The sequence below is a fragment of the Erithacus rubecula genome, assembly GCF_903797595.1.
Source record: "Erithacus rubecula genome assembly, chromosome: 3".
Lineage (NCBI taxonomy): Eukaryota > Metazoa > Chordata > Aves > Passeriformes > Muscicapidae > Erithacus > Erithacus rubecula.
Window position 1 is genome coordinate 109,398,082 of NC_136689.1, and position 16,183 is coordinate 109,414,264.

The following is a 16,183-nucleotide window of genomic DNA, read 5'->3' on the forward strand; positions in this document are numbered from 1 at the left end:
AATTTTAAAGAGTTATAATGCACACCGATTAAAATATTAATTTTGAAAGTAAAGTGAGCACTGTTGCATACGTCCAGCAGCAGAAATATAAACTGATTAATTGGGCCCTTCTGATTGGCCCTTCTGTATCAGCTAATAAAGAATGCAGAGATATAGAATATTAATTTATCCCAATTAACCATGTAATTATTTTCTATATTTTAATAAAGGCTTAACTATTTTGAACTCAACATTAATTTTGGTCCAGGAAAATCTTTATTTTTACTAAAAATATAGTTTCTATGAAAAAGGCAAAGAAATAATAGTGTCACTTTGCTTTTGGCATTCCAAAAGAAATGGCTATTTGAAAAATAAGCAAGATGACAAGCATGCATAAAACTATACATCTTTCCAAAGGTCAAATTCTTATCATTCAAAGTTATAAAACACTTCCCCCACACTAATCCCTCCCAAGTGTAAGCTTTGGCTTTCATTCAGAAATTTATCAGAGAAACAAGTTACAAAAGAGCTTAGTCAGTCACTTCAAAAGCACCTGTATCTGGAAAAAAAGCAGCAGCATTCAATGCAGTGCAATTTGGTTTTTATAAAATTATTAACTTACCCTGCTCATGGAATCAAAACATTTTCTGACCAGGGATTCAACATCATTAGGTCTATCTTGAACATTTATCCAGTCTAACAAAGACACATTGAAGGAAGGCTGATCACCATCTTTCAATTCTACTGACATCTCACTGTCTTGAACAGTAGCATTTTGATCAGATTCCTTATCATCTTTTACATTTTCAGGCTCTGTGCCTTCCAAAGCTGAATGTTCAACTGACTTGCAAAATGATGCCAACATTGATTTACTGTTCACTTTAGATACATCAGGATAAAGCACCAATTCAGCAGATTTTCCATCCTCAGTTCCTTCACTTTCTGTTCCTCCATGTTCAGGTGAAGATTCCAGTCTTCCTAAACACTCTCTGTAACTATGTCTTGTTAGGCACTCCAGCAGAGGTATCTTGGCCATGATAGAAACAGCAGAACCCAAGCTTTTTAAGAAAGTGAAAAGAAAAAACCCGTCAGTATCTAGAAGCCAACATGACACAAAATCTCAGATTAAAATCACCCACAATGTGAACTGCTATTCATTTTATAATTGAAGGAGATATTTTACAACTACTATTTACAACTTCTGTGCTGTATATCAACATCATGGAAAGACAGTTAAAGTAGTCACAGTTTTTGCTCTCCCACTGCTGAATATGACATCTACACTTCCAAGCTCACACTGAATGACAAAAAGGACAGTTTGATAAACTGAGAGACACACACTTACTCCTTTGTTTAAACACACAGCTAGGACTTAAGTTTTCTATCTGCATGGATATCAACACTTATCAGAACTATGAGTGTCCTGTCTGACCACCTTTGCAGAGTTTGAACTGCTTATATTTGATCTATGAAGCTCAATTTTTTTTAAAAAGACAAAACATATTTATGGTTTATTTTTTTAAGGATCCAATATCCATTTCTATTCTATTAAGCAAAGCACCCATTGAAATACCATAATGCTACAGTGGCTACAAAGATGTAAAATATTTTCTTTGAAGTAACCTCCAGAGTTTGCAGGACACAAGTCTGCAGACACATGCACACACTCTATATACATATATATATACACACACACACACATATATACATGTATATATATATATACACACACACATACATGCCCCCCCTCCCTTTCAAAGGTAAACAAATTCACTCAAACTTTGTGTTATGACTTCATACTTCCAACACAGATTGTAATCCTAAAAGATCCGTTCAAGTTACTAAAAACCAATTAATTCAAAAGTGTAACAGACAATTAAAAATGTTAATGTGTGAATTTGTAATCCAGCTTTTTGTAGTGCACAAATGGAATGATTCCAGCTCTTAAGCAGCTGTTCATTAACCACCTAATCTTCCATATAATTCAATACAGGTTTCTTTGTGCTGACAAATACAAGGAAAAATGTCAGTTACAAAAAGTCATTAGAATAGAATGAAAAGAATGGTCTCCATGACACATAATCAAACAAATACATGACTGGTTAATCAAAATAAGCACTAGACATTAAACATTCAAAAAACTAAGTTTAAAATAGAGTAAATTTGGAGATTGAGAATGAATTTAATGGCAAACCTACTGTGTAAGTTTCAATTTTATATCATCTATGGACTGCAAATAGCTTGAATACACATTTTCAAACTTGTAAAGCAGCTTTTGGTAAGAGAATGTACAATCTTCCAAGTTGGCCATTATGGCAGCCCAGCCTTGATGCTGAAGATGTTCATCATGTACAAGACCTTCACAAAAGGAGCAAAGCTTCTTGGCAACCTCATACATTTCCTGAAAAAACAATCAACAAAATACAAATCAGGCTATTGCAACTTTGCTGAAGATATTAACACAAAATTATGAAATTTAGACAGCTAAAAAGTTGTACACCTTAAAACTTCATAAAAAATAATATTTTCTTAAAACTTAAAAATGAAGGAAGTTAATTAGATGACAAAAAAGTATGCACTATTTCCTGAGAAGTAGCTTCGTAACACAGAGGCAAAAACTGTAGTTCCAAAACCACCTTATAAAATTAATTAAATTCTGGTAATAGAAAATATTCAGGGTACACACACACACACAAATAATAACCCTTATACTAATAATATGATAGAACAATCTGGCAAAGTCCAATAAGGAGAACACTTTTGATGAGCCAAGCAGAAGCTCAGAACAAGACAATAAAATGCACAATCAGCCAGCAAAAAGTGCAGGTGGATCAGGTGTAAGAAGATATCCATGAGGAAACAGCAGAGAAAATAATTTAAGTCTTTCATTGATTAATAAACCAGATGCAACATGAGGAGCAGCAGTACAGTGTCCACAAAACTCTAAAACATATCCTGAAATTTGGCATCTGCAAACCAATGTGGAAGTTTTTCTGTTCAAGTACTGGATGACACAGAGGCATTTTACTGCCATAAGAGGATGAGAATTTACCACCCCACTTGGCAAAGTTAAAACAGATCTACATATGGCAATGGCCAGATCTTAATAAAAGTAATACTTAATACTAACAGCAAGGCCCATTATATACATTCCAAAGTTTCAACTAGTAGGAAAAGAAACTATTTTAAGTTTAGGAATTTAAGAAAAAGGCTGTTCATCTCAAAGGGCCTACTAAAATATTGGAAAGCAAGAAAAGAAGTCATACAAGAAATCCTTCAACTGAAAACATTACAAGTAACAGACTCCTTGGAAAATACTTTCCTGAGCACATCAGGTTTTATATCTAACCTATAAGACTTCTAGCAGGTTGACCATGTTGTTAAACCAGGACTGAACACTCTTGTGCTATCATACATGTGAGAAAGCCATGCATGGAAAAACAAGTTACACAAAATACAGTGAGAAAGCAGTGTTAAAAACTGAACACATTTCATAATGCATATTTCAGAATGCATTTGCTGCTGAACACATGGTTAGCAGCACATATGCACACTCAAAAAAATCTAGGGACCAAGAACACTTACATTCTGAAATAAACCACAAAACTGCACAGCATTTTGAACAAACATTTCATAATTCATACTGACAAAACATGAAAGTTATGATCATCCTCCCTGTTTCAGAAGTCCAAGCCTTGTTTCAAGCAGCATGACAATTCTACTGTCCTTCAAATCACTGACAGCTAATCAGCAGGTGAACAATGAATATTCAAAATAGTTATATATGCAACTCCAACAAAATCTGAAGTTATTACAGATTCCTATCACTTGGTAGTAAAGGTGGTATTTCTTGTTCTCTGAACTTTTTCTGTGCATGCGAGAATGACGATTTCTGGTGTGAAAAGTTATCTTAATTGCTGCAGGAACTCTTGCTTCCTAAGTCAAAAATCAACCAATAACACAACTGCACTGGTATCCAGACAATGGTGAAACCTGCAAGTCATTTTCTCCAGACTATTCCCAGTTTGGCTCTACAATTTAAATGTACATAAACTGACTAATGCAATACTGACTTGAACATTTGAACTTTTTTTTACTGTCTTTAACTCACTTTTTATATAAGATATTCAAAGGGAAATTGCACAGCATATAAAAAAGTAGAATTATTGCTTCCTGAATTATCATATTAAGAACCAAAAGAACAGGCTGTTTTACCCTAAGATATACTAAAGAAAGTATACCAAGAATATGAAACTGAAAAGGTAACTGAATGTCTCTGTCTCATTCTAATGTACATCCTGGAAATGTACACAAACATTTTACATTCAGCTCACAAAAATTATTCTTCCTCAAAGACAACCTTCTTCCAAATGAGGATCCATATCACTCCCAACCACCACAAGACATAGTTCCAGAAGTGAGAGCAAATACAAAAACACACATTAGTTTCAAACAGTTTAAAACAACATAAACCACCCACAAATTCAAAACTAATCATAAAGTCTACTCCAAATGAGTATCAACCAGTCAAAGTAAAGACTGCACTCAGCTGTTTCTTTAAAGCCCTGAGTAGAGGTTTTTGCCAGTTCTATTTGCCTTTGGACAAACTTATCAAAGCACAGATCAAATGTTTAACACATTAAAATATGCACAAGGCATCATATGACCAAACTTTCCACCCTGAAACATTCTTATCTAGTAGAAATGTTTGCTTTTTCACCTAGATCCATTTATTGTGTTCACAATAGAGTTCAAAAGCTACATGTTAGAGCTGCCCTATGAAGCTTTATTATAAGCCACTTTTGATACTCCTTTGAGAACCTAAGTGTTGCCAAATTAAGATTCTAGTTTTAACAAGCTTGTTTTCCCAGCAAAACACTTTCAAATACAAACAGAAGTTACAAGTAGAAAAAAAAAACAAAACCTCACAACTGAGATTGTTTGTTACATAATTCAAAACCAGCACTGACACTCTAAGAGTCTAAGCTGTGGCAATTTACTCAAATTTAACCAAACCAAGAACTTCCATCTCAGCAGTCCAGCTCCTAGAAAAGCAAGGGCAAACAGTATTTCCCAGAGCAGCTAATTAATATTTTTAGTATTTTCAGAAACCTTGTAACAGAAGGACATTCTAATAAGAATGTCAGAATCTCTCATATAAGAAGATACATGCCCACAGAACTATTATATAAAAATACCCCAACACCATCTAAGTATTCAACCAGGTATTCATTGTCAGATGAATAATTCTTAATGTATACACAGGAGATGTGGACAATAAAATAAAAATCCCCTTATGAAAGCTGTAATAAATATTGCTCATAAGACATCTCAATCATAAGCATTGAGACATACTATGTCTCTCAGAGACAGAAGATTTTTTTCTGAGCTAACTCTGAGATTAAAATTCATTAGCTAAGTTTCTTTTAAGTAACATGTTTTCAAAGTTACCCATATGCTAATAGACTACAAATTAGATTGTACAAATGAACAGACATGTTTCAGGGCACATATGCAAGGTATTACAACAGCATCCTGCATTGTCATCCTCTCAAAGTTATTTTTACACATGCCAAAGAAATTCTGTCTAGGTGGTGGGATGCAAACGAGAGAATTCTATCAGCATGGATGAACCTGAATGCAGCCAGAGTCCACAGAAACACCATACTGTTTTTGATGCTGGTTTCTTAAGCCATATCATTAAATAAGCTCATTACATTTAAATAGGAAAGAATATTACTCTGAATTCAGGTTTCAAACAGATTGTTCTAAATGAAGGTCAAACAATATGGAGCAACTATTTGTCCACATGCCAGAGCTGTTTCAGTCTGAGACTATACTAAGCAGATACAAGTGCATACAAGAACACTATGTCAAACAAGTATTTCATTTATTTTGTTTTAGTCAATCCTGCTTTCAAAATGTGAAAGCACGCAGCAAGAAAACAAAGCAGAGAAGTTGCTTTGCAGCCTTTGGAGTATCTATGTAACAACTATTTTTCTTTAAGTAATGAAATTAAAAGCTACACAAATGTACCTTTCGTATCTTGCCATCACTTCTGAAATAAACCTTCAGGTGATGTGGCTTGTTCTTTCTGCCTGCAGTCTACCTCCATGTTCAACATTTCCATGAGAGATCTCAGGCTACTTTAGAAGGATCTAGAGCAATTTATTTTATGTAATTGTATGGCTCTATGCAAGAAAGAATTAAGCAGGTATCTGCTAAATGAATAAAGTCTAAAAACTGAATTATTTCAGGCACAGAAGTAAAGCAATCCAACATATGTTTTAATGTTTCTCAGTAAGGCTGCCAGCTCCAGCACAGAAAATGCAGCCTGCTTACCAAGAGGCTTGCTTTTGTCATTGACTGTTCACAGACACACTCAAGTCTTACTGGCAGACACCCAGTGGCTCACAGAGCACAAAAGTTAACTTCAGTTGCCTTGTAGGGCTACATTCATCCTACTGGGAAACAGCAGCATATCCAGAACACCAACAGCCTCATCCCACCACTGGAATGAGGACCTAAAAGAACACCACTACCAGAACATGAGTGCTAAGACCCAGACTAATCCCCAAGTGCTGTTATGTTGAAGAGTAAATAAAGACATCTTCACTACTCAATTTTTCAAGAAATTCACAAGGCCACCAGAATGCATTAAATCTTTGGCTGGGTGTTGTAACAGTGTGTTTAATTGAATTATTTCCTTTGAGAATTGCAATTTAAATTTAGGTGACTCTTCTGATTATAATGAATTCTGTTTTCTAGGTTTCAACCAAAAATCAGTAGAAGCAACAAACTATGTTTTGTCTAAAGCAGAAATTAACTGGTGAATTGTTCAGGATCAATCTCAAGACTGTCTCTGCATCCTACTGTCATAATTCTGCTTATCTGAAAATGAGGTCTGTTTGTCTTAAGTGGTCAATTAGACTTATCTCTAAAGATAGTTCTCATGAAATGCAGGGTTCTTTCCATTCTCTAAAACCCTATGGTAGAAGGAAATAAGACATCAAAGTCCTATTGCCACATGTCTGAAACCTTGCAAAAGGTACTCCTTACAGGTTTCAATCACCCTAAAAATCAACTTCAGACCAATGCAACTGATCCTTGAAAGCAAAATTCCACAAACTCATACACTGTAACAGCAGATAAAGGCTTTCACAACAAGGAACTGTTACTTTATTGACCAAAATTAGTAACCAAGACCATTATCCACAGCTACAACACCAGTGAACCCCCTAGACCTAAGATACACTTCAAGATTTCAGTTTTCAAAACCTGTAACTTGGAGCAGTTAACTTCACTGTGAGGGTGACTGATATTTCATGGCAACTTCTCTACTTCCAGTAGACAGCTGGTTATTCCATTCTCCTTTAATATTGGTTATTTTTGGTGACTGCATCCTTCTGATATTTGGGTTTTTTATCCTGACATGACTTATTTCCTGCTCAGAAAGTACTTCTTTTACCAGCATAGCACCAAAAAGTTATTTTGTAAGTCAGAGATTAATGACTTTCTTCAGTACTGCCTTCACCAGTGCTCTCTGATATTATAAGCAGGTTTGGAAAAGTAAGTGACAAAATATACCATCAAAAACCACACTGAGAAGTGACAAACCACCAGAGTCAGGGAGTCAAACCATGGTACAAGTTAAGTCTTAACTTCCACTAGCTTGATTCCAAGTCACCCAACTCTTTTCCTTCTGATCAGCTTTTAAAAAGCTTCATCTAAAGTTTTGGTTACAAAGGTAAAAAAATTAAAAAAAATGCTACAGTAGCATTTACAAAGATCTACCTTAGAGCAAATCTTGCACTATTCCTTAGCATGAACTAAAACCCATTTAGCCTCACTCTGCTCAATTACTTCAGAAGACTGAGACTGATCACTGAGCTACAGAGAAATCTCTTCTTCTTAGGAGGAGTCAGAAGTTTCTGACTATTAGATGAATAATTTAGCCAAAATTAATTTGGCCACACATCCATTTCAAACACTACACACCTTCAACAACATTAATATTTTACAGCAATTCTTTCAAGAGAATCTCAAAGAAACTTTCTAGTAGAAAAAAACATTTCTCTAAATAGTAAATCCACAGCTTTCAGGAAGCATGACTGTATTTCTTGGCTTTAATAGCTGAAGTGTTTGAAACTAAACTGAGAATGATCTATGACTATGTACTATGATTACAGCTGCGGTTTTACACAACCAAATGAAATGACCACACAGTTTCTCATCCTCATTTCCACTTCTCAAAGAAGAACTGACAGGAATTGACAGCTTGATCATGACAGCAGTGGCATTCAATGAAATGGGAAGTATACCCACCCACAAGAAGTTCAATATCCTTCTGGGACAAATGACATGGGAACTTCAGTTGGATTATAAGAAAAATAAACACAAAACCAAACCAACCTCTCTAAAGGATAAGCTCCCAGAAATTATTTTAAGCAGTGGTGTTAAAAGACCACAAGATTGACACAACACAACCTATTGCACAACATACTGTGTAGAGAACAGCTTGTCTTCTCAGCTGCTGTGCACATAACTTTTTGCAAACACTGTGTCCACCTCGTTGTCCACAAGGCAAGAGTCCACTGCAGTGCCTTGCAGCTCAAGGCAAGAACTACTCAACTGCAAGAAAGGTGGGAGACCAGGCTAGTTGTAAAAAAGGCAACCTGGAATGCTTCAGGTAGAGACATCTCAAATATAAGTTTTCAGTCCAGGAGAAATGAGAAGGTCAATTCATAAAATTAAAACAGGTTTAGAAAGGTGATATAACTGAGCTTTTTTAAAAAGTGTATGAGCAAAGACATTGGATTGCAAATGACAAAACCTGTGGAAAGATTTTCTGTTTAAATGGCAAAGGAATGAGTTAAGGGAACAGATGTAGCTTCTTTGAAGCTACCTAATCTTTATGCTATGAATTCTACATAATGAGATCATAGGTAGTGAACAGGAACTAAAGAAAATCTGTAATAGACGTTAAAATCATGAAAACAGAAAGAAACAGAAAACAGATGTATCTTGATATGACAAACACAGTACCATGGAAACCCAAATGCAAGGTAAGTTCCCCACAGGAATAATTTTTGGTTTGGAGTTATGAAATCTAATAGAAGTCTACATGTAACTCAAAGAAATTAGTGTTAATTGGGGGGGAAATGGCTGCTTTTGCATAGACTTATATCCTACAAATATATATGCAACAGGCCATAAGAAGGCCAGGACCTCCACTATTAATTAAAATATGATTTCTAGGAACACAGTAGTAACAACAAATTATGGAAAAAAAAAATTATGGTTTTGCTTTCTGCTTAAGTCAATAATGGTCAATTACAGAAATAGAAAAAATGATGGAGAGGCCATAATGGCATGGATTCATAAAAATACTTGTTAAAGGAGACTCTAGAATGACTTTTATTGAGAGGAAAAAAAATTAGAAGCCATATATCATTGTATGTTTGCAACCATATATCAGTCTGATTTTAAAGATCATATCCTACAGTCTCTGAGCAGAGCAGACACCAGATTAAATAGAAACAAATATTCTCCCCTTCTTTTAATATTTACACACCACTGCTTCTTGTTGTTGTCAAGAACAGGTAAGACTTTTTCATGAGCAACAATTTTGACTGCAACTTTTATTTTCCTACCACACACTACATTGCCCTCATGTAAATAGCACCCATATTAGTAGTAAATATTAATTAATCAAATTTAGTAATTAAAATGCTCTAAATAATTACAACAGGCAAAAACCTCTCCATCATCAAGTACTGCCATTCTGCTTTTCTGGTAAAGCAGGTTACCCTTTCTTTAGAATTAGTGAAAAGACAAAGCTTGTATTTATCATGTCTATTTTGCAGGAATCCTCCCATACAGTACTCTTAGTGTGGCTTTGGGAGCATCAATCACACAACCAGAGAGCTCTCCCCAGATCTTAATCAATTTTGAGAAGGATTAATATCCCATGTTCCTTCTTCCTCCCAGGCAAGAGGCTTACGGTGAACCTTGGAGAAGATTAATGTTCTAACCACATTACCAGTCCTCCCTCAGTTTCTTCTGAATTACTGTTCAATATTCTTCAAGCAGGCATCATGAAAAACTACCTCAGTACAACACTGCAATACTTCTTTATCCAGTTTTCACACCTTGGTGCATCTAAAAAATCACAACAGACTATTTACTAATCTTCTATCGCATATGACAGATATATCAGTCCCCTGACATCCCAGAGTACTCAATTAATTTTCACAGCCTAACACAGAGCCTATGGCTTTAGACACTTAAAATCTTGGATAAAATTAACTGTGGATGTAAAGGTGAATCAGATTTACGAATACCACCACCTATTTAATCTTTAAATAAACTTCCAAGTTTTTAATGAGAAAACAAATACTATCACTATAACCATTTGATAAGCAGGGAAGAACTGTCAAAAGTGGGGAACAAATAACAGTCTTCCCAAAAATAAATCTGCAAGCTATAAATAACACCTCAATTCTACCTGGATCCATGTTTAAAGGCAATTCCTCCCCTCCCCCCACTTCCTCCAGTCCTGCAATACTACTAGTAGGTGACACTAAGTATGGAAAGATTTATTTTCTCCTTGCAAATCAATTCACAATCATTTTCTCTATATAAACTTTCCAGTCTGTAGCTAAATATTAATAGTATTATAGACTTGCCTCCAGAATGAGCCAGTAAAGACCTAAATAACATATTTAATTAAATAACATTATTAATACAATCTTCAGAATCAAAGGGCAATGATTAAGCAGCACCAACAATTATTTACAAGTCTAAATAGGAGTAGCTTTTATAAAACCTTGGAATAAAAAAAAAAAAACAAAAAACACCAAACAAACAACAACAAAAAAAATCTTACTCCAGAGGGACTAAATATGTTCTATTATTGTATAGCAATTTTAACATACTGAAAGCCAAATTAAGAATCTAAGAGCAGAAAACAGGGCACAGACTAGAGAAATTAAATAAAACAGTGAGAAACATAAGACTGAGTTTATCACCTTTCACTTCCATTACCCTCAATAAAACAAACACAGACTGTAGCAATTACTACAGCCCCCTCTTCATATCAAATCAATGTAAAGTACTTGGAAGCTATCAGTCTTGCTTACTTTTATATCCTCCTCTTAATTCTTCACAAAAAACAGTTTTAAAGCACTTTCAGTTTCAGCTGGTAAAACCAGAACCCTCACACTCTGAAGAGCACAACTGAAAACCTCCTACTCCTTAGCTGAATTCACATTGATATCCACTCTGCTCTATGACAGTCTTATGACTCACAGATACCTAATAGCTCAAGGTCCTAGTTACAAAGTCAGCTCTGTCAACAGGTGGGGGAGAGAAAAAGTCTCCTGATCTAAATCCTTGCCTTAAATCAGACAGTATGTCAAGGTCACATTATTTCACATTATTCAGGAGAACTCTCCCCCTCCTGACAGGCTAGGATGCCAAGGGTGAAACCAAAATCCCTGTTTTACATGCAACAACTAACACTTTTCTCTAAATTTTGCTGTATAGTATTAAATCCCAGCCACTTCAAGCACTAGATGTTCTTCTTGACTGCATTAAAGCTCACACTGAAACAAATTTTAATACCAAGACAATAAATATATCACTATTCATTTTGTGTGAAGTGCTCCACATAACTATTGTGCTGCCAGCAACTAGAATCTTGCACAATCCTTAGAAATACAAAAATAATTAATCCATGTAAATGTAAAATTCGTAAAGAAAACTAGATCAGTTTTTAATACAGAAGCATAATCAATCCAGCTACTAAGGTATTGTGTCAGTGTCCTGAGCATGCAGCTGGTTTTTAATGCATGCACACTTGGTATCTTACTGACAATGCTGCAGAGCTTTTCCCTATTGAAACAACACAGAAATAATCAAATTGGACTTCTGACCACTTTGCAAGTAAATATATGCAATATGCAAGTAAAAGGCAGTGCTCAATAATAAGCAACCTGAATTTTGGGAAAAAGCTTAGTTTTATTAATTCCCCACCAGTTGTTTATATATAAAACATAGAACAGAAGCTTGGCAAGATGCTTTTAACAATGATAGTGTTCATTTTCTACTTGAGTTAACAATGCTTCCAAAGTTACTTTTCTCATTTCAGGCTGAGGCAGACTGAGAACACTGAAAACAAGGCAGTGCAATAAAGCATGGTGCAAAGCAACCTGATTGCTTTTGTTTAGCAAATGCTGCAAACATACACATCCAAAAGGTGTCTTACACTACAGTTTTGAAAGAAGCTCTGACAACTTTGAAGAAACAAGCACATTTCAAAACTTATCTTGAAACTCTGAGACACAGGCACTGAAGAGTGTATCATCACTAATACACCATTCTTACTGCCTTTTGAAGAAACTATTTCATATTTTACATCCAGCTTTCCCTCTGACATTTTCCTTTGGTGTGCAAATCCAGCAACAATCTACTTACCACAGCAAGCTGTGTTCGTGATGCTACTGTATGAAACACTGCAGGCATCATAAGAGATTCTTCTACTTTCAATTCCATCTCATTCTCTGCTGAAAATGTGGTTTTGGGGATAGCTGGTGGACGTTCACACAAGATCATTTCTTTGTTGAATAAAAAAATTGGGTTGGTGTCCTACACACAAAACAGAAACAAAGCCAAACACTGAGTAAAGGCAACTTACTGTTGAATCATCAATTATTTCCTCAAGTGGGTAACACATCTTGAGAACAAGTTAAAATCTACACTTAGAAGCTGAACACAAACACCTGTTTCTCAAATCAAAGACATCCAGCAAACAACACACTTTGCAAACATACTTAAAAATCCCTTAGTAATAAATCTTTTTCTTCCCCTCTAGATGAAAGTTTAGGCTAAGAATGCAGCATGCACTTACTGTTCCAGCACTGTAACTACACACTCTTCTGTCTGGTGCCATACACTCTCCACCATTGACAACCAGTACTTGGTGCTGAATGGCAATCTTATACTTGGTTTGAATTGCATGTTTCAGATCAGCCACACTGAAAAAAAAAAAATGGGAAGAGAAGATGATGCTATCAGATTACGTATGTCTTTAATTTTACATATGTCTCTAAGAGAAACAGGTGACTTGTCTGTGTCAAAGCAGAACATCTTTAAAAGAAATATTTTTATTCTGCACAATGACATATTTCTAAGTTTTGAAAGTGCTGTGATGTGTTGCATTGTGAATATCCAGTTAATAAGCTATCAACTAAAAGAAAACAGCCTCTGCATTGCTGATAAGTCAGCAGCAATATTTCTTCCAAGATCTGTTAGCATGCTGAAAGTCTGGATTAAGTCACACCAAGTATTTAGGATAACAGCTGTAAAAGTCTTATTGTGTTCCTTGAATTTATACTTTATGACCAAACAGCTGACTTGCTAAAGCTCTAGAAGTCAAGACTATCAACACTTCATTATTTACAACATAACCACAATTCCACGTAATAAACTCTGACTGATTTATTGTACGTGAAGTACCATAAAGCACTTAACAATAACAGGAAATTTAATAATCAATATATATATATAACAAATTAATATAAACATCACAGACTTTAACACAGAAACAGTGTATTAATAGACTATTTCTGGTTTTAATTCACCAGCCTCACACAGTTCATTCTAGCTGATGACATCTCAACATTACAGCATATTTTAAAGACAGTTCTAGACTTGGTCATGAAGACACTTGTAAACAGCAAAGTAAACAATCTGCTACAGTTACTGACCCCAGCTAACATAACACACTGTGGCAGCACCTGTGCAAAGCTATAAAAAAAGCTTCAGAGTATGAAGTGAACAATATAAGCACCAACAATTTTGGTATAACTGGCAGGAAACAACAGTGTTACTGTTACTTGAAAAAGATCATAAAGACCCATTATCTAAAAAAACATGATTCAGCATGACATCAAAAATTCACTGCAAATCTCTCATGAGCACAAGCTCCTACTTGCTAGCTGTGTTACAATAAGCATTCACCTATCATCTCCATGGTCTTTAGGAAGATAACTTGGCCTGTCTCACCCAAGAAAGTTAATCTTGCTAGAAAGAGCAAGTCTATACATACAGATATACAGAATAAGCAGTCACACTGTTCAACTGAAGAATCTTTGATTTTGTGTGGCCCAGTTGCTGGAAATCTTTCTCAAAGAACAATCCAACTGAGTAAAAAATGGGCCTATAACAAATTATTAAGAGTTTGACATGGCAGGTTTGATGCTGCACCTCACCACAATTTAGAAATGTAATGTCTAAAGGTATCAGCTAAGGTCTAAAGGTAAGACAGCTTACAGAAGTGTGGGCACATCTGTAGAAAGAGGATGGCTGAAACAATATTTCATGCTCAGTAATAGCCTGTCAGCTGGCTTTAGAGAAGAGCACACAAAAACAGTCTAAATAGTCTTTTTTTTTCAGAAAATTACAAAGAGGAATTCGGGACAAAGGAAGCAATGAATTAGAAAAGAAATCCATGGCAGAAATCTTTCTTATCCAGTTACTTACAACACATTCATCACTGACAGAATATGAAGACAGCAGGTGAGCTTGGCTCTTGCCAAGACACCTCCAAGGTGCCTTGCATATGAGAACAATGAAAAAGGATACAATACAAACCTCTCTAAAAAGCATCTATACATTTGAAAGATGCTTTCGTATGCAGTGAAAAAAAATATGAAAAGTACATCTGCTGGGACTTTACCACGATTCTCTAACACTAATCACACTTCAGGCATTCAGAAGTGGCTTATATATAAAATAATGAAAAATAGTTTGGAGCACGAATCAACTTTTACCCATCCAGCCATGAGACAAAAATCTTCATGCCAATTCTTTAGCATCTAATCTAAAAACATTCCAGAGGACACATTTTCTTCATGGTGAGTACTTAAAAGAGAAAGAAAAATATGCAGAACTCCCTCTATGATGCCAGACAGTGAAAAATAAGCCTTTTACAGAGAAAACCCAAATAAAAATACTATCCAAACAAAGAGGCACAAAAGATCAGAAGTCAGTTTTTTCAAGAAGCACCAAACACACCACCACACTCAATGTGGAGCAGATCAGCCTCTGCCACTGTCCCAAAAAGTAAATAACTTCTCTACTCTTTCATGGAATCACACACACAATCACCTGGCAAGGCACTGAAAATGCTAATCACAAAAAAAAAAAAAAAAAAAAGTAAAAAACGACCAAAATTCCCTCAAATACCAGAAAACCTAGAGGAAAACTACAATGACATACTAAAAAAAACAACCTAATCTTCATCCATCAAATGCTTAATATATAGAAGTATACACACTTTTTAATTTAAAACAACAATACACAATTAATTTACTCTCTTACTTTTGTACAGCAAGTTCAGTATCAAATGTAAGGGTAGTTCCAGTGTTGACCAAAAATACATATAGCTTCATGATGATTTCTTTAGGTCTCTGAAGTTTATAACTTCCACTGCTAAAATCATTTAGAAACTGCAATAAAAATGTCAAGTGTTAGTTTCACAGGAGTTATGAAAAAGACACAAACATGCTTTCAAAAACAGTCTTTCAAACATCTAGTGTGTGATTATATCAGTGCTCATATTCCTACAGTTCTTTATTCACTACCAAAGACACAGATGTTGGGCCTCTAGCCAGAAATATGGGCAAGGCAAGTCTGCATATACAGACTTAAGACATGTAAGGAGAACACATGAGAATATACACTGAGAAGAATAAAAGAAACTAAATTAGAACAAAAAACAAAAAAAAGAAAATATGGCTTCCAATTGCAGAACCCATCATCCCAGATAATTACCTGGCTTTTCTCAATTATTAAATACCCTTTTAAAGCCCCAGATGTTAATTTTCAGACATCTTTTCTTGATTTTACAAACAGCTGCACAATCTAATACTTTCTCAACTTACAGCTACTAAGTCCATCTGCTCAATGCTATCCCTATCCATAGTTTTTCCCTCAGAAACTGAAGGATTGGCAGAAAAAAAAAAAAAAATTCTGCTGTTACCAGATAACTATATCTGTAGCTTCTTTCTTTGTTACTCATAGCAAACATGAAATATTCAAGCAAGAATGAGCAGGCTATCACATTTTTCTGTGCCCTACAAGAACCTGGCACCTTTGCACGTTTTTCCAGAGTGTGTGACAGATGAAGAACTTTAACCTG

The 16,183-nt window shown here is 35.2% G+C and overlaps 1 protein-coding gene across 2 annotated transcripts in view; it reads right to left on the reverse strand.

Annotated features, from left to right (window-relative positions):
* The window catches only part of RB1CC1 (RB1 inducible coiled-coil 1), a 64,922-nt gene that overhangs the window by 34,522 nt on the left and 14,217 nt on the right, over positions 1 to 16,183 (reverse strand). For both annotated transcript variants that reach the window (XM_079299846.1, XM_079299845.1), the window contains exons 3-7: positions 15,364 to 15,491; positions 12,890 to 13,016; positions 12,457 to 12,627; positions 2,178 to 2,380; positions 602 to 1,037 (exon numbers count right to left, since the gene is read on the reverse strand). In XM_079299846.1, the coding sequence (XP_079155972.1) occupies positions 602 to 1,037; positions 2,178 to 2,380; positions 12,457 to 12,627; positions 12,890 to 13,016; positions 15,364 to 15,434 (1,008 nt within the window). In that variant the 5' untranslated portion in view covers positions 15,435 to 15,491. The remainder of the gene's footprint in view (positions 1 to 601; positions 1,038 to 2,177; positions 2,381 to 12,456; positions 12,628 to 12,889; positions 13,017 to 15,363; positions 15,492 to 16,183) is intronic.